Source organism: Megalops cyprinoides, chromosome 3 (genome assembly GCF_013368585.1).
Source record: "Megalops cyprinoides isolate fMegCyp1 chromosome 3, fMegCyp1.pri, whole genome shotgun sequence".
Classification (NCBI taxonomy): Eukaryota; Metazoa; Chordata; class Actinopteri; order Elopiformes; family Megalopidae; genus Megalops; species Megalops cyprinoides.
Window position 1 is genome coordinate 15,914,212 of NC_050585.1, and position 19,269 is coordinate 15,933,480.

The window sequence follows — 19,269 nt, forward strand, 5'->3', positions numbered from 1 at the left end:
ACTAAAATTGATGTAATTTTTAGACTACATCTGAACAGTTGTGGTCAGCATGCTTAGAATTGGAGAAACTCAGAAAAACATACATAGAAGGGCAACAAGATTAATCCTAACTGAACCATTTAATCTGTCTCCATAAAAGGACGGAAATTAATTCATGTATTTCAAATCAGAGACCATAGTGTTTCAAGATAGAATATGTCAACACAAGTTGGGGCAGAGGGAGATTTGATCTCTGACACTGGAATGCACTGTTTCACGAAGAGTTATTAACGCTTGGAGTCGTTGGCCAAAAATTGTATTGGACTCAGAAATCCAGTGGAGTCAACAAGTGCATGCTTGGCACAATGACACATTCACTGAACACACAGTATAAGCAAAATGATGCGTCAGTATGAACATATGGCCCATTCGCATTTTAATTTCTTCATCTTTAAAAGCACATTTAATTCTTTAAATCTTTTGATTACCTTAAATCTTTTCATTTAAATTCTTGTTTCCCTGGCTACAGCTCGTAATTATTTTGGTTAAGTTAAATTGTAGCAAAGAACAAAAAATCGTAAATTTTACTAATTACATATCATACTCACCTCTTTTACCATGGCTCTATTGAAACAATATTCTCTAATCATAGAGAAGGGATACATTAACACATGCATGTACACACACAGTATTTCCCCCACCCCATTGCCATACTCTCCATAGGAGTGTCATCTCTCCACTCATTCCAGTTCTCTCCTGTCTCCCATAGCAACCACATCTGACCAAAGAATAGAAGTGCCAGTTGCAGTTTTTGAATATTTCTGATGGCTTGCGGGTAACGTCAATGAGTATGCTCACAAAACACTCATCTCAGGGCTTGGAACAGAGGGCAGATGAAAATGGTTCAGTTCTGCCACAGCATTTCCAACAAAAGCACTTGAAAGGCATGCTGGGAATTAAAATTTTGTTGGCTAGTTTGTTCCCTATTTACAGTACCTTTCTCTTGTCCCAGCGCAAATAAATTTATCCCCCGCTGTTCCCATTTCCACCACTAGATGACAGTGAATCACTGAGGACTGTTCCCTGGAACATAGGCTGTCATCCCACAAATACAGTACTAGCAATTCAAGCCAGTGTTTTAAGTGTAATGCAAGACTGCATTACACTTAAAATTTTTCCATTGAAGTTATCCACTTCAATTCAATTTTTTGCAAAAGAGCTAACATAATGTTGACGAAATGGCCATTTCATGTTTATGCACTAAAACAAAGGTAGAACTTTGCATTAGTTAAATTTCTAATACTGAGAGCTTTATTAGCAGGGGGATACAGATGTGATGATGTGACTCTCACACTATTTTCACCTCTTTAGTCAATGTAGTGTGAGTAATACAGAAGAATGGAGTTAACAGAAAGAGTACCCTCAAACAATGCTACAGGGGAGAGGGCATATTAGTCTCAACGCTGAGCATAACTTTGACAAAAAAAAAGCAGGGCAATTGTGTGCAAAGCAAACAGCTTTTCACCCATCAACACATTTAATACAATATAGCAGTAACAGCATGTCATTAGCACGATTCTTAACAGCTTTTTTCATTTCATATTACTGTGCTAATGGTAGTGCTGCTGTATCGAAAAAGTGAGTAAAAACTGAACTGAAAAAAGTAGCTGCACGAACTTTCAATATTACTAAGTACCGTCCCGTGGTGCTGTGCCAAAGCAGCGGTGGATATTTTCACTTTACTTGTGCTGCTCCTGCTGTCATTACTAGCCATGAAGTCAACACTTCTCCTCTCTCGGTGCAGTCAGGGTCCATTACTGGCATTCTGTGCTGCGACGCCAGAACAGTACTCGTTCCCCTGGAGATTCATCATCTTATACATTATGATTAATCGACCAAAAAATTTTTTAAAAAATACACGTTAACTGACTAACAGCCATACCACTCAGACACGCATGCACGTACGCACGCGCGCACACACACACAGGGTTGTGGAGAAGATTAAAAGAACTCCTTTTATTAAGAACAAGAAATACATTTAAATACAACTGTAGCAGCCACTAAACATGACAAATGTACAGCAGTAATAAACTCCATATTATTAATACAGTTATTTAAAATATTAAACTACACAAGATAACTAGAAGGAATTTAAACAAAATTTAAAAAGACCTAAAACCAGAAACCATACACTGGGTATAAAGTGCTGAACGAACAGGCAACAAAAGTGGAGCGTTACGGGGACATTCATCTCCGAAGAGCATGGAAACTTCACTGTCTCTTCTCAAGCGCACAGATGATAAACAGTGCCATTCGGATGGTAAGGTAGCCGTCTGTACGAGGGCCATGCTGACAACAGCTTCTCTCTCACTCAGTCTTTGAGTAGACCGAGGTGACTTGTATCACTTCCTATTCGCCTTTCTTGTGTTCAGAGCTGGAAAGGAGTTAAGGTGGTGATGCGGATCTCAGGAATGGGCCAGCGGGGGGAGTCTCGGTAACGCCGCCTAGTGGCCCTGAACTGCAATGCCAATGGAGAATAAGAAAGGCATCCATCATCTCCTCCATTCCCCAGCTCAGTTAGGCCATCCACAGAGGAGGGGAGCATGTAGTACACACCCGTGCCATTTTCTGGCGGTGAAGTAGTGCGAGTGTTCACCTGTAGGGGGCGGTAAGGGTGTGAGCCAGAGGGCGAGGGCTGTCTTAACTCAGCTGGGGGTTGTGAACTGGCTCCAGGCACTCTATGTGAGCGAGCATCAGCATGGTGGTGGAGAGGGGCAGGAGGGGTCAGGAGGCAGGGTGATCTGACGCTGGCTGGGAGATCCTGTTGGGAAGGAGGCAGGGTCAAACGCAGAGAGTTCTGAGATATGTCTGGCTGGGATGGTGGCAGTGCCGGAGGCTCATTCTCTAGCTGCGGCTCCGGATGGCGTATGCACAGCTGCACCTCTAACAGCTTGTGCAGCTCTGGCTCCTGCAACACGCTCTCCGGCTCCTGCAACAGATAACTCTGCTTCTGAGACAGGTTCTCCTCCTGCAGCTCAGCCTGGTTTCGCGGTCTCCCTGGCTCTCGCAGGCAGCGTGGAGGCCGGCTCCGCTCTGCGCTCTGTTGCTGTTGCCCGTGCTGCCGCTGATGAGGAGGGTGCCGTGGCTGGTTCGGGGGCGTGTCCCACAGTTTCCTTCTCCTCGGCTGCAGTGGTGCGGGAGCGTTGGGCCCCTGCAGCAACCCCGCCACGCCCTCGTGACTGATGGAGCGGCTAAAGCGCCGCGCCCCCTGCCGGCGCAGACGCACGGCGCCTTTGGGAGCCCCCGCCCGCTCAGCAGTCTTCGGGGCCGCAGGGGGGAGGGGCGGAGGCCGGGGGGGCCGCAGCCAAGCAGACAGCGCGTTAAAGCGCCACATGCGATCCGCCACAGACATGCGCTGATTAGACCTTGTGAAACCTGGAGCAGACTCCTCTTCTTCCTCTTTCTCTCTCGCCACCCGTCTCTTCTCCTCTGCCTTCTCACTCCTTTCCTTCTTTACCTCCTCACCCTCCCACTCCTCCTCTGTCTCTCTCACATATTCTTCTTTGCCCTCTGTGCCCCTCTGGGGTCTACCCTCTGTGTTGTCCTGTACAAAGCCGGGGCACTGGTGGGCATTACTGAACTCTCTAACCTCATCCACCTCCTCGGGACTCCCCGCCTGTTCTGAGGTGACCTCCGGCAGGCTGATGGAGCGTCGCGGAGGGCGGTGACCCTGACTGACCCTCCGATAAACACCCACATCACGCCACTCCTCACCTGGACACTCTCTCTCTTCTCTCTCTGCCCCCACCGGCTCTGTCCCGCCCTCTCTGCTGGTTACTGACACACTGGGCTCCGCCCACTGCCCCCCCACTACTACTATCCCTGCTTCAGGCCCCCTGCCCGTAGCCCTCCAATCACTGGCCCCATTCTTCCCCTCAGCCCTTCCGTCCATCTCTTCAGGCCACACCCCGCTCCCCACCCCCACAGTGTCGAGAGGCAGGAAGTCTTGGGGGTTCTCAACGAAGCTGCAGTTGAGCAGATCTGGGTCGTCTTCAACTTCATTCCCCACCACCACTGCAGAAAGGGAGTCAGAGAGCCAGGCTGAGCTACACACTGATCACCAAAACCAAGAGGACGAGGCTTCATATGCAGGGCGATCAAAAGATGGGGGTGAAAAAAGGAGGGAAACTTCAGAGACAGAGCACCAAAAAGATGCAGAAAAATGACTTCGTGTGAGTGAACCAAATTAACAGGCAAACCTCCTCCTGGGCCATTGATAAGAATGACAGGAGCCCGAAAGTGGCCGCTCCCCCCAGCACTGGACGGCTTGTCTGGGTTGTCCATCATCCCTTTAGCACCCAACGATCCACTGCCAGCCTCACTGCCAGGTGATGGGGCAGTATTACTCTGGAGGGTCAAACAGCAGGAAAAAAATCACAAACTGGGAAGCAGAGAAGCTGCTGCGTCTGCACTGAGTATTAACTTCATTATCACAAAACAGATCCATTATTGTCACACAGGAAACACAGCAAAGGAGAAGCAAGCCATGCAATCTATATCTGCTCTATACGTGAGTGTATGGGTGATAATACACACGTACGAGAAAGATGGCTGAAGAGATACCGCAGTCTGCAGTGTGATGTTTAAACTCACGGCAGGCAGCGTGCCACAGCACTGTGCTGTTGGATGAAGAGAACTGAGGCAGTACGGACACTGGTGTTAGTGACACCACCAACTGCTCAGAAGATGAAACGAGGTGAAGGTTACACAGGGCTAAATCTCAACTGGTCTTGAGAGAAACCTAATTATGCACCATTTTCTTAAGACATCTACCTACAGATTCTCGGCTTCCAAGATAAAGCCAGCTTTCCTTTTCAGTGTGCCGTGAACAATTATACTCTAACACCTCCAAAATCCAACCCCATCCCCCGGGTGACAAAACTGCACAGCAAAGAGAGATCTCACACAAGTGCTCCGCAAAAGAGACGTTGTTTATCCAGACTACTGCAACGCTAAGGGAACACAAGAGCTCCATTCAAACTGACCATAGTATGTTCTTGGAAAAATAACACTAAGAATGTGTCTGGCAATCATTGAGATTAATGGAAAAAGGAACACTGGCTTCATTTCATTGCTCAAATTACACTGTGGGCAGACTGAACAGAGCCCTATGTCTGCCCTACGCACGCACACCTGTATGTAGGTAGCCCCAGGAGCAGCGTAATGGCCACTACATACCCAGCCGCTCCGCTGGAGCAGTGCTGGAATGGCAGTAACTGTGCATGAGCTTGGGGTTAGTGGAGAGGAACACGGTGACTGGTGAGGCAGGATGTGGACTGGGGGGCTGCAGCGGTGCAAAGCAAAGAGATAAAGAGCAACACGCCGCAGAGCAGAGCGGAGCAAAGCAAAGCATGGCAACCACAGCAGGGCGAGAGCAGAGTTGCACAGAGCTAGCAGGGGCACCCCGCCTCAGCAACCTGCAGCGTGGGACTCGCCACCTCACGGCGGGGGATGACATACCGGGCCGCTCCAGCCCGTCATGGTGAAGAAGCGCAGGGACCTCCGCCTCCGCTGGGCTCGCTCCTCCTGGCCGGGGATCCTGGGGACAGTGCACGGTCACACGCTGCACGCTCAACACGACCGACAACACACCAAGCTATGAGCACTGGCAACCGCTTGCTGGTCACCGTTACAGACTGCACCAAGATACAACATCCACAGTAAACGCAACCAACAAGCCACCAGACCGTGGACACTCACAACCGCTCACCACTGTAAGGACCCGCAGGACACCTTAGCACTATGGGAGGGAGAGTGGGAAAACAATGTACATGAACTGATGTGCATGACACAGTGCATGGTGTGGCACAGGAAAGCGGGGACAGTGACACACCATGAGTTTTCGATGACTCTCTGTGAGTTTTTCCCACTGCAGTGAGTAAGAGCTGTAACCCAGATGATTCAGACACGCAGCTAGTGGAGAAGCTAACCTCTGCACTCTTCTGGTGTCCCTTCTCTGGTTCCTCTTCTTGCCTGAGGCGGTCGAAGGGGGCGGGGGCTTCTGATCCTCACCGCCCTCCACCCCCGATAGGACAGAGGTCAGGCTGGGGGTGGGGCTACGACTCAGCGTGGATTCCGATTCTGGAAAGGTGGAGTTTTGGAAACAAATTCATCCATCAGCATCAGCTGCTGTAGTGAAGACCAGCAATGTTGTCGAGGACTAAAGTTTAGGGGGTTCTATACACGACTTACCGTCTGAGCAGGAGTGACTCACTGGCTGGTTATCCTCTCTTAGGTCATGGACTGATCTTCTGCAAAGCCACACACAGACACACGCACAAAGTGTGACTGAAGAACTCAACATATACATTAAAAAAAACCAACTACAGCACTAATACAAGCTTCAGCAATAAGCAGAGGCTCATCCAACCACAGCAGAGCTGAGAAAGGGAAAGCAAGGGTGAGAGAGGTCTGAAGTGCTCTTTGAAGGGTCCTAGAGAGAGGAGAACACAGGTACCTCTTTTTGGCAGAGCCTTCTATCTCCGGGAGAGTGTCTTCAGAGGCTTTGCGTTTGGTGGTGATAGGAGACTGAGGTGTGGGACTGACTGCCACCTGTTGGCCTGGGGTGGTAGAGCAGATGGAGAAGGAACTGTATAACACTCGCTAGTCACCACACAAGCCGTCTTGGCAGCAGTTACAGGGGTTATGAATCTGGCAATGGAATAGGTACCATTTTGTGCATGCTACATGCCATATATACATATATAGTGTATTCTAAGTGTATATTTTACACACACACACACGCACACGCACTTGATTTTCCAGCTGATCCGTCTGAATATGAAGGCACTAACGTGTTATTAATGCCATCACAGGTTCTGCTTGTAGGAACAAGAGGTGTTTTCTCTTACCCAATGGGCTGTCTGTGGGATGGGACGGGCCAGTGGGAGTGCGCCCTCCTGTCTTCAGCTTGCTGAACGCATCAACAAACATCTCTGAGGAAACAGCCGACAGAGGCACGCTGTGGATATTCACTTTTTCGGATGTATCCAACGGGCTGACCTGTGCATCCAGCTGGCCATCCTCTTACCTCCCACACTTCGCCTCCTCTGCCGTCTCAAGCTTCTGTACACGTTGAGCCCCGCCCTCTCCTGAAAGCCGGCCCCTTCGTCTGAGGGGGCGGTGCCACCTGATGTGGCTGGGGACGATACTGCCTCCATGACGACTAAGGGAACCACTCCTTGCAGGTAAAATGATTTTTTTTTTTTTGTTGCAGTTTGAGTTTGACAGCTGCTGCCTTAATCTCGTTGATACAACCAAACTAGAGAAAGGTGAAGAAATAGTCTCCTATCCATTACATTACACTATTGTCCTTTAATAGACGGATAGCTGGATATTTTACTGAGGCAATACCAGGTTAAGTACCTTGCCCAAGGGTACAGATGCAGTGGAGGGAATTAAGGGAACCATGGTCCTTACTATGCTGCCATCCATGCCGCATAACCACTCTGTGCACGCACCTTAGCTCCAGCCCCTTACCGATGCGGTCAGCGTGAGTGATGAGTGCCTTGATGACGCTGGCCTGTCGGTCTAGCAGTCTCTCTGTGCCCACGGTCAGCTTGCAGCCCCCTGCTGGACACTGCAGTAGGTTGGGAGCGATCACCAGGGCCAGGCTGCCGATTTCCATGCGGTTTTCACTGCACCTGAACACAAAGGAACAGAGGTGCAAGGGGGGGAGGGGGGGGAGAGAGATACCCATCATGCCTTTCTGTGCACTGACCTCTGAGCAGCTCTCCTCAGGAAGGCACAGAAGTAGCGCAGAGCGCGGGCGTGGGAGGGCGGGAACAGGGCCGTGACCAGGAGGGTGACCCCGTCTCTCCCTCCCACCCAGCCCCCCTCAGCCCCTAACCCCTGAGCACGGCACAGCGCCCCCTGCAGCTCCAGTGGGATGAGCGGGGAGGGGAGCTCCCGCAGGAACTGCTTCAGCAGGGAGGCCACATCGCAGGGCTGCAGGGCGGAGGAGAGAGGCGGGGAGAAGACTGGCTCCCCCTGCTCCAGCTCAATCTGAGGAAGAGAGACAGAGCACGTCAACACACACACACACTAATACCTGCATGCTCTCACAAACACACACACACCCACACACACACACACACACACACGTACATGAAGCTGCACTACACCCACACACACACACACACACACACACACACTAATACCTGCATGCTCTCACAAACACACACACACACGCACACAAAACACACACATGTACATGAAGCTGCACTACACCCACACCCACACACATGCACACACGCACACAGACACGTGCATACACCCGCACAACACATACCAAAAACACACTTCAAAGCAAAATCTTGACAAGAGAGGACGAAAAGGGAGAAATGGAAGCAAGATAGTGTTACATTTGAGGCCTACTGCACTTGCAACAGACATAGGTCCTTTACATACTAACACTAGCATAAGTCCCAATGCTTTTACCAACAATTGAAAACAGACTCATGTTGTGGCGTTTTGTTTCATACTACCAATTTTCAAGCATATCAGGGTCCCCAGCATACCCAAGTGATGAACCATGGAATTGTTGCACTGGATGCAATAACTACAATATACAATAACAGCAGAACAGCATAGAGATTCACTAGCAGGTTGTCACACTCACCTTGCCGTATTTTTTGATTTGGTGGTCCTTCCAAACAGAATAAGAAGAAACAGAGCACCTGTCAGGACTGTGTACCGTGAGCACACTCCTTTTGGAAAGGAGATGTCACAGGTGTGTGCTTACCATCACTCTCGTTCCATTAGATGCCAGCTGTGACCTTGTGCCACAAGCAGTCCTCACCAAGGTGGGTTAATTTAGTAGCAGAATGTAGTAATAAGCGTTTTAAATCCATGATTATCCTGTACTCTTGTACCAGTAGTAATGGAAAAGATGAAAAGATTCAAAATTTACGTCACCCACAGCAGTTTCGCTTCCTGTAAATAGAGCTGACTACTTGACACCAGTAGCCAAGACTGTTGAAAAGGACCTGATACAACCTTGCTTATTTTTATTTGTTGGGACACACATATGAGTTCCAAAAAAGCTTGAACGAATGAACGAAACTCTGGGGATAAAGAAGCTCCAAAAAAAATCCCTCCAAGCGAACCAAAATGTGAAAGCACCCTTAATTTCCAAAACCCCCCCTTTGGGCAACGGCTGGCAGGCAAATGCCTCTGATTAGCTCATGTTTCATATCATGGCCGGTATTTGTACTCTGAGTGCAAAGCGAAGTGCACTCGATTACCGTGGGCATGTGTCAAAGCCACTGTGGGGCCCTCTTATGTGCTGCATCCATATGACAGATTTTGTTTGGAAAAAAATCGCTCCTTTGTCTAATCATGCAGTCAGTAATTCTGCATTTCAAATTCTCTGTTGCTTCTAGTACTTAAAAGTCTCTACTGTGATCTTTGAGTACTTCAAAGCTTCTATTGTGATCTTTTATTGCACTTTAAAAGTGAGGAGAAAGAGGGAGAGTGTGTCAGGCAAGAGGGAGGAGCTGGTTTCATTCTGTCTCATCTCCTGCCTTTGCACATATCAAAGTGCCCTTGAACAGAAACTCTTCCTGTGTTGCGAAACGGACAGAGAGAGCTGTTGCTTAAGGCCATCTCAGTCAGAGAGACAGAGTAGCAAAGAGGGGAAAAGGCAAACTGATACAAGGCAGATATACATGCGCAGAGTATCACAAACACAGCAAGAGAGGAGTGGCAAATGTACCAGCACAAAGGGGGGAGTGGACAACCAAATGGTTTTCATTTTTACACACAAATGTAACAGCCATAGAACTTTACAGTTGGCTTCTGGGTAGTTCAGTGGATACGGTACTCACTTTGAGCATAAGCGGAGCTCTATGGCCTGGGTTCAAACCCAGCTATGTCATCAGCCAACAATGACCGGGAACCCACAAACCAAATGGAGCATATTGACTTTGTTATGCCAGGGATTGGGGTAGACATGTCAGCAGGGGTTACTCGCCTTTCCGCTCTCAGGCACTCCATGACTTGTCAGGCACCTGCGGGTCGCTCAGACAACAGGCGCCACACTCAATGCAGTGCGCTGTAGTATACACAGTGACGCGTAGTGTGAAAACCAGTCACGGTTGGCATGCAAGTGCATCGGAGGATTGCATTTGCTATGCCCCAGCACTCCTGTACAAGCGCAGTAACTGTCGTGGTGAAACAAGCCTGGCAAATCAATTCACCAATTCCACAAGGGGGTGCCTAACGGGGAAATAAAGGGAAAAAAATCCCCTCAAATACCCCAATCACCCCCTGCTCAGCTCCTTGTGGTCCTGCCCACACTCTCTGCTCATGTGACCTGTGACACCTTTAAAGCCTCGATCCGCAGAGCCTGTAGCTGCACCCACCTCTCCCGTGCCCCCCCTCCCCCAGGCTGTTACCCTGAGAGTGCGGATGCGGCTGAGAGAGCCGGTCTTCCTGAAGAGACCCTCCGTGTGCAGATGCAGGGACAGGAACTCACAGGCGTCCACCAGGAACCTGAGAGACAGTGTTCATGCATGTGTCACACTGCTCTCTAACTGCTCAACCTTTAATGCACTGGATGTAACAGTTTGCTGGAGACTCTCTTACTGTGTACAAAATTCCCCTGCACTAGGTAACCCTAATGCACAACAGTCCAGCAACAAAGATAAGAAGTCATCAACCATCATTGTGACTGAAAAGGATAAACAGACCTTTTGCTCGTCATTAACAAATCATTACATTTCACACCATTTTTTTTTTTTTTTTTTTGCTAATTTATTTCACATAATTCATTTCATAAGGACAAACTGGTTTAGGTAACGCCCCAAGAGTAAGCCTTGTTAATTGTATTCACAGGTCTGAAGTGCTTTAGGGTTTATCCTGCATTAAACCTAACCACACAGCATTTTTGTACGATAACATGCTGGGGTTCACATACTGTGGCACTGCACCCCCCATCTCCGGCATATGGCACTGTGGCAGCAGGGTGAGGTCTCGACCAAACGCAAACCAGTTACAGCGGCTCGCCTGAAAAAGAGGAGAGGTTTCTCATCATACTGGACACTAATGCTGCGTACACCAAAGAATGTTCAGAAATGATATAGGTCCTTCAGCACAATGAAAAATGCACACATTTTCATTTATAAAATCAGGTCACTAATTTTGAGCAGCACTGGCTTTTCTCACGTATTTACAGCCAGACTTAGATTTTAAGGTCAGCACTCCACATCAGGAATAGGGTGGGGATGAAGTTGGAGTAATTAGGCTCCCTCTAAATTGACAGCTGTATGAGTTATTTACTCCAGATGTTTTGAGTCCAAGTCATGAGCAGTCAAACCAAGTGCCACATGTTATCGTGGAGTTAAAACTGTGTCAAGGATGACTTCTCTCGTCAAGGGGAACTCTGAGCAGATTCAAAGAGATAACTTATCTGAACTGTGTCTGCCCAAAACTTCCAGCTGATTTTTGAATATTCTGACCCAAAAATCGTCCAAATTTAGTTATGGCTCTCCCTTCCAGTAAATTAAAAGAAAGCATGACTTTGATCTCTCCAGTGAATGGCGACCTAGACCGTGGTCGTTCATCGGCCACCTGTGGGACTGCTGTTAATTACACAAACTAACTAGTGCCAATGAAATCACATCTTCCCTCAGTTTTCTAAGCGTTCTTTTTGTCTTGTAATTACTTGTACATAGTGCATAGTTGTATATTTACAGCAAACCGTTGCATTTAAATCCTATGAAGGATATTCACATTGTTTGATGGTAAACTAGTGGCTGTGGCTAATAGAATCGTTTCAACTGAAACGAAGGTTGTAAGCGGCTTTGAACGCGATTTTGCCCTCAGAAAAGGCGCTTTGACAACTAACTTACTCGCCTAACTGGAATCACTAGCTATGGTACAGTGAGCCGAAGTACAGTCGTTGACAGATGCTCTCATACACAGTAACGTTACATTACGACAAAGGTACCTGTTTATACGAGTCCTCTTGAGTGGATGCTCCATTTAAAAAGTTTTTCCAGTTTTTCACACGGACTCCGGCTGTCTTCAAAGCGTTTATTACCGCAGCCACGCGTAAGCGATCTTCCGATGAAGCAGGCATTAGCTCACAGGTGGCTGGCTAAGAACAATCAGTTTTGTTGATGGTAGAAACCAAAGAGGTTAAATAAACGCTATGGTTAGATAGCTAGCACAAATACGCACATTAGACCACGCCGTAGGCTACAATCAAACAAACGCATGCACAATGCACGGGTGGGGGTTGAGCTGTTAGCTAGCTAGCTCGCTAGAAATCCTTAATTAACGGACAAGCATAGCAATAAGACAGCTAATTCATGGTCATTTGAACTAAATAATTTAACGAACTTGTGTCTCGGGATAAAACCGTACACATGTCTACATAAAATGTTTTACAATATGATTGACGTGAATTTGTTTTACATTTTTAGAGTCTTAGTTGACCTCCTCCGCCTTCTCCTGATTTTCCCTTCGGACTATGGTACCTCCTGATCTAAATGACACCCAAGCTTCTTCTTCCGGTTACATCCATTTCAATATTCGCTACGCATGTTATGTGAAAAGGAGGCAATAAAGTGTCAGTGTATTTTGTTTTTGTAAGCAATGATGATATTATTTTACTGTTTAATTATAGCAATTGACAGCTTTTTCGCAAGCCAGCGGTTGAACGCATTGTAAATATTTTCTAACAATCCATCAATAATGCACAACCTACACCTGTCCTGTAAAACTGGTGATTATTTTAATTGTTTGAATGTGTTTAAAGATCCTTGTCTTTCGACTTTCAACGATCAACGTACTAACAGTAATGCTAAATAAGGTTGGCTGTGTTGTGCCTGTAACTGCCGCAGTGCTGACTACTCTCACAGTCATAGTGAAAGACAGAACTAGACACCTTTAGAGCACCAACAGACCTCCATTACGCACCATGCATGAACGCCTTCAAATGGACATTTACACATTCTCATTTTCACCTGCACACACAGAGCACACACTCTCAGTCTATCCCATTCGCTCCCTCTCCCTCCTTCCCTATTTATTAACAAGGATGCCTTTGAGGGTCCAGCTGCATTTTCTGGGATCGAACCCCAAAGACAGTGCTTCACTGTGCAAGTGTAGGGACAAAACCGTAGACGAACACAAAAAGGAGGGTCAGGGAGAGAGGGAAGGGAGGCTGAGAGCCATGGAGGGAGAAAAGTGAGCTGGAAAGAAAGGTAGAGACAAGGCGAAACGGGCAACTCTTACACAAGGCCAACTTTCGAAAACTATGTTCCCGAAACTCGTCTGACGTAACCTATAAAAGCAATCTGTTCTCTCCTCTTTTACACACTCCTCAACAGTCTTCTGAACTGAATAAGGCATTGAATCCCTTGTGCTTGTCCAGGCTCACTGATCAGACACTTTCCCTCTCATTACATTTCCCCAACATTATATAAATGATCTTCCCACTTTCTCTGTCTCAATTTTATTTTAATTTCTAAGTGCTTCGCTAGCATGGCATTCTAACATGTTGCCAAAGCAGTTATCATAAACAGTTGTTTGAGGTAAAATAATGCAATTACATATAAAGATAGTAATATTACTAATGATAAGGATATTGGAAAGAGTAATTAACTTATTTTTATTTGTGCTAGTGCAGTTTGAAGGCCTCAAAAGGTAGAAGGCTAGTGAAGCTACTGTGGTCTTGTGTCTACCAACTTACAATATCACTTACTATATCTGTCATTTTCCAGTATGAATACATTTAAGACAGATTTTGGTACATGGAAATGAAATCAGACACTATTGGTTCAGGTACCAGTCCCAGAAAATAAAAATGTGTTGTCCCAAGAATAATGCTATCTTCATCAGACATCACATCAAACCACCACAGGGAGGAAGACATACAGAACACAGAAAAGAAGATTTGTAGATGTCATGTTTTCCAGAAACAGATTCTGGGGGAAGACAGCTACCTGCTACCTGTAGTAATTACTTATGGAGACATTCTTGATTACAATTTTATGTGGGAAAATTAAATAGATGCTTGTTTTAATTAGATTTTCTTTAAAACAAATTTAAAAATATTGTATATCGTCAACACGGACAACACAACATGCATATCAGATTTTTTCAGATGTAAAAGCATAAGCATTGCAACAGCTGACCAGCTAGCAAGTTCACTACTTTGCTGCAATGCTTGTTCCACTGATGTCTTCATCATGACTGATGACACACCAGGTTTTTTAATTTGTGCATTATAAACAATACTGCCTGATAGGTGACAAGAGAAAAAATCAGACTCACAGAAAACATTGATATGTCAGGGTAGCTAAAAATGTCATGTATTCCTATTTACAACTCCATCAGGTATAATCTCTACAATGCTGGTATCCCCTGCTGTGTAAATTCTGTAGAAAAACATATAGCTCGCCTGAAAGAGTCCTTTCACAAACAGTGTTAGCCTCAAAAAACTGGTACACGTCCAGTTCTGGCCTGACTGTGAAAAAGGCTTGAGAGATTCTTGCACGTTCTCTTTCTCTCTCTCTACTTCTCTGTCTCTCGCTCACCACCACCACCCCCCCCCCCCCACCCCCACCCCCGTGTCCCTCTCACCCGCCACCCCTCCTCTCTCTCACTCGCTCTAATAACAGTTCCCCTATCTCTCAGAGCCAGTTCCTCTATGCAAGAGGTGTGTTGGTTAGGGCTGAATGACTAGTTAGTTGTTTTTCTTTTGTTTCTTCTCTTTCCTTCAATCTGCAAAAATTTTTCCCCACTGTTCTTGAAGGATTTTTTTTTAACTTGTTGACTGGATTTTCTTGCGTTTTGGGTTGAGAAGGACTGACAGCCAGCGGATTCTGTCAGGCATTTGGTTCCTCAAGTGTCTCAGCAGCAGCTATAGCAAGCTGAGGGTTGCTGTGGGGCACTGCGTGTGTCTCAATCTCCCGCTCCGCTCTCACCAGACGGGGCATTCCGCCACCCGAGCGCCGGAGCTGGGGTTTCCCTCTAAATGCGGGGCTGACGCACAGACGGGTGAGCAATGGAGCTGTGAGGTGACAGAGCGCTGACTGATGCCTGCCCAAGAGGACAGGAGGAGGAGAACAGGGGAGTGGAGCATTGCAATGAATCGCAAAGACACCAAGAGGTACTGCGGTGCAAGTCACCATGCATCTGTGGGTCTGCACCCTGATTCAGCGCTGTCATTGTGGCACTTGCAGAGAGTGTGTGTGTGTGTGTTTTTGCTAGGTATGTAACTCTGAGAGGGTGCTTGCTGGGCGTGTGTGCAGTCTAGCTTTGTTCTCTGTCTCTGTGGTTATCTGTTCAAGCTTGTGGTTACTGACAAGTTTCATGTTAAGTTAGAGGTGCTTTTTTGTTTTGCTTTCCGTTGTGAAGAGGACTGAATATGTATACGGAAGCAAAAAATACTCTAGTCTGCCTCGATGAATCTGTAATTTTATTGCCAGGATAACTGCAGACATAAAATATTATGTCACCCTGGTAAGTGTTAAGTGTTCTGTTCTTGGTCCTCAGGTCATCGTTGTTCAAATGAGTCCAAGTGACACCAACACACAAGTGTGTGTAGAGGTGTGTTTTTCATCCGGTCTCTGTATCTCTATTTAAAGATTGTCCTGCTGTGCTATTCTGATCATCTTCCAGTTCCTAGAAAAGTCTTCCTAATTTTACACTACTGATCTGTTAGTGAGATGTGTGATAAAGCTACGTTCACCCCCAAATGACTGAGTGCATGTAGTCATATTTAATCTGGTGACCTATGACAGCGTGTGGTGAGTTGTTTCGGCTGTTTGGCCTGACATTGCAATGTGGTTATCCCAGGCAGTATGGAATGGTAGGGAGCCATTGTTGTGTGCTTGTTTCAACTTTTAATCAGTTCGCTCAGACTGAACCCATTGTTGTGTGCTGAGTTGTTATTAGATATTCGAGACTCGCTAATAGGTACTAGTATATTTCTGATGAAAACGTAATCTAACCAATCCTAATGGCCAACCACATCCACACAAAAAGTTGACATCTATATCTAAACAAGGAACCTTTTGCTGACACCTCACATAGTGACACTGTTGAAACAATTTAATATTTTTCACTTATTTGCTGTGCAGAAACCATATTCTGAGGCATTTTAGATGTTAACAACTTTGCACATCCTGTAACAAATTTGTACGACTTGATTCTTACTGGAACTTAGAAACTGCCTTGGTGGTGGGTACAACAGTATAGACCCAATGGCATCTCAGTTTCAGAGTGTTACACCACAATCATGCTCCAAATTCTAAGTGAAAGACAGAGGGAAAGAGAGTCAAAACACACAGACACCCGAGGTGAGAAGGCAGTGAGAAGGAAACAGTCTATTTATCCACAGTCTAATTATGAGTGTTCAAAATGACTGTAAAATTATTTGCATAAAAAGCAGAGCAACTGAGCATTTATTGGGGTTAGGTGAATTGCCACCAGGGCCCTCATGAAATGTGTACTTAGTAGAAGCCTAATTATTTGTCATAAATCTGATTGTACTAACAGTTGTACTTACTTTGTCTGCTTCATCCAGAATAGGGAGTGCGTCATAATGCTGTTTCCCATTGCAAATTCTGCTATTGGGGCAATCGGCTAGAACTTTCTTCATTTAGGTCACAGGTTTCTGTAGTTCTTATGCAAGAGACACATTTTGTGCAAGATAAATAAATGTAGATTGGCATTAAGAGAAAGGAAATGCTTACAGATCATATAATAGTAAGAGTTTTCAGAAGACTGCAGTTAATGTTAAGGGCAGCTTATGTTCAACTGGAGCATTCTGTTCAAAGCATGGGTTTTAGGATAACTGCAGTACACTGAGTGCAGGGTGCTGCTCAGAGGACAGAGGACACAGGTTATCGCTGACTTTGGAATAGTATGAATGGCATCTGTGTGTGAGGAAAGTGTATAAGTCTTTGACTTCTGATGAGAGAAAGAGACCGAGAGCAAGCAGCTCACATACAAGGCCTTCAAACGATTTGGCATCAATTAATCAATTAACAAGAGAAAGGGAGGAATTTGCATCTCCTCTCTCTGAGTGTGAGAGAGAAACAGAGAATGAAAGGGAGAGAGAGAGAGGGAGAGAGAGGAATGGACCATCTTTAGCCAGAAATGCTGAGCGAAAAAAAGAGTTTTGTCGTGAGAGAGGGGAGGGGAGGTGAGAAATGGGGGATTTCCAATGCAAAAGAAGAAGTTGTTTTGTGAATGAAAAGGAATGGAGAAGGAGGGGGAAGGGAGAGCTTTGGGTGGTGGTGGTGGTTTGGGGGGGGTTGGTAGCTAATCCTGCTATCCCATATTAGAACAGGTACAGCATTATCCCAATAGTTTTTTGCATTCTGACTTAGAATGAGAATTACCCTGTCCTGGTGTTTACTGTGGCAGATCAATCAGCACAGTAAGAACAGAATAGAATAAAAGTAACTAAGGCATCTCACAGCAGCAGTATTGCTGGACAGTATTTCCTATGGATATTGACTGTGCTGTTTCTCCATGAGTGGAGGTGTGGTGGCACAGTGGTTACAGAACTAGGGAGCTGCAGGTTCAAATCCTACATAGTACACTGCTGTGTAGGCCTCAGCAAGCATCCCTACCATGCATTGTTTCAGGAAATATGTAGCTGTCAAAGTGGATCACATGAACAACTTAAGGTATGTAAGTGGCTGTGGATAAGATCACCTGCCAAGCAAATAAATAAAGAAATACACATGCTCCTATCCCAGATAGTGCACACACAGGCCTCAGTGTTCCACAGTGAGCTCACTGTGCATGTGGAGCAGCTGATGAAGGGCTGTGATGACGAGCATTGCAGAGCCAGGCTCAGGACTGCACTCTGCACCTACACAGCAAGGAAGGCCAGAGACACTTGACCCCCACCATACTTACTCATGTAACGCTTTACGGAGGAACGCATTTGTCCGCATCTGAAAGCTGTATGAAATTCCTCACATCCAAGCGCTTAAATACATACCAGAGGAGAGCTGTAGAGCTGTATAGTCAGGAGGATGGAAAAAATGTGAAAAGGTTGTGGGTTTGCCGTCAGTGAATGTTTTGTTCCTCAGTGGGCATACGTCCTTAGGTTGTAACAACGCATCCCACTCAATGCATGCATACACATAAGCCAGGTGCGAGTGTCTGTCCTCCCTGTACTCTACTAATGCTGTCAGCAGGTCCACACTGTGACCAACAAGGTGTAAATCCATCTGGATGGGATTTGTGTCTGTCTGACAGGGGAGGTGACTGAGCAGGGATTTGCTTGAGAGTTGAGCCATCCCGGGGGAAAACTGCAGCCCTCCTCTGTATCCCACCCTGGGTATTCCAGATGGGAACAGTTAATAAAGGCCCATCTCACCATAAACAGGCAGGGTTTTTCCTTGAAAAGCTCAATAATCAATGTTTACCTAAGCAGCTGTTGACATTGCAGGACACATGGTCAGCAGGACTTCAGGTCAATTACTGTCATGTAGAAGACAGAAATTAAACAAACAAAAAAATGTAACTTTCCAAAAATTAGAGGGTGTTTTTTTGTATGGGATATCCCTCCCTCGGTTCTGACCTTAGTTGCCTCTTTTTGTTTCTATCTCAAGTTGCAAGTAACATTCAGTACCCTTAGAGAACAAGCAGCCTCCTCATGCAAATGAGCTGGCTGTCATCCAGTCGGGGGTAAGTGAGGGTGCAGGGCTAGAGGGAGCAGAAGGAGAAGACAGGGCATTAATTTGACATGTCACATGGTGTATGTCACATATGTGTGAGATAAGCCACAAACAAAGGGTGGTTACCTCTTCAGCCCTGCATGGTAACATGTTAACATCCTCATAATGTGCTTATGACCCCACAGCTGTACATGTATCATGAAAACTGTTTTAGCTTTGAAGATGGATCTCATGTTATTATGATACATTCAAGAGCAAACAGTGTATGCACTGTGCAGGAGCTGTGGGGCAAAAATTCTTTACACCTCTAGAACAACCGCCATGGTCACTGTGGCAAAAATACCATACACCTCTAGATTAACCACCATGGTCTTCGTTTTTGGTTCTGCTTTGAGCTGTCCACTGTTGTCCCATAGGCGTAATGTTCAGGCTTATTGACAGTTAGCATGACTGGGTCTCTCACCTGTTACATCCAAATACAGAGAAAATATCATCCCCCAAAGGGAGCCCTGAAGAGCACAACCTGTGTCTACTGCAGGCCTTTAAAAACAATGGAGTCCTTGTAAGAAGCCACAGA

General features: G+C 46.3%; 1 protein-coding gene across 1 annotated transcript; it reads right to left on the reverse strand.

Annotated features, from left to right (window-relative positions):
• Nucleotides 1-2,407: 2,407 nt before the first annotated feature.
• Nucleotides 2,408-12,121, reverse strand: zgc:153345 (uncharacterized protein LOC566129 homolog). Its single transcript, XM_036523352.1, has 14 exons — nucleotides 11,990-12,121; nucleotides 10,958-11,046; nucleotides 10,437-10,533; nucleotides 7,760-8,043; nucleotides 7,519-7,682; nucleotides 7,070-7,219; nucleotides 6,917-6,974; nucleotides 6,497-6,628; nucleotides 6,232-6,290; nucleotides 5,970-6,120; nucleotides 5,500-5,578; nucleotides 4,239-4,386; nucleotides 2,786-4,053; nucleotides 2,408-2,635 (listed from the first exon to the last, which is right to left on the reverse strand). The coding sequence occupies exons 1-14, from the start codon at nucleotides 12,119-12,121 to the stop codon at nucleotides 2,408-2,410; spliced, it is 3,039 nt and encodes a 1,012-aa protein (XP_036379245.1).
• Nucleotides 12,122-19,269: the final 7,148 nt, after the last annotated feature.

Excerpts from the sequence above, each read along its gene's own strand:
- zgc:153345 (XM_036523352.1), bottom strand. The coding sequence starts at position 12,121 with ATGCCTGCTTCATCGGAAGATCGCTTACGCGTGGCTGCGGTAATAAAC. Across the intron at positions 6,121-6,231 it reads GAGTCACTCCTGCTCAGACG|AATCGGAATCCACGCTGAGT; the intron begins GTAAGTCGTGTA and ends CCACCTTTCCAG. Across the intron at positions 2,636-2,785 it reads AACAGGATCTCCCAGCCAGC|GTGAACACTCGCACTACTTC; the intron begins GTCAGATCACCC and ends CGCCCCCTACAG.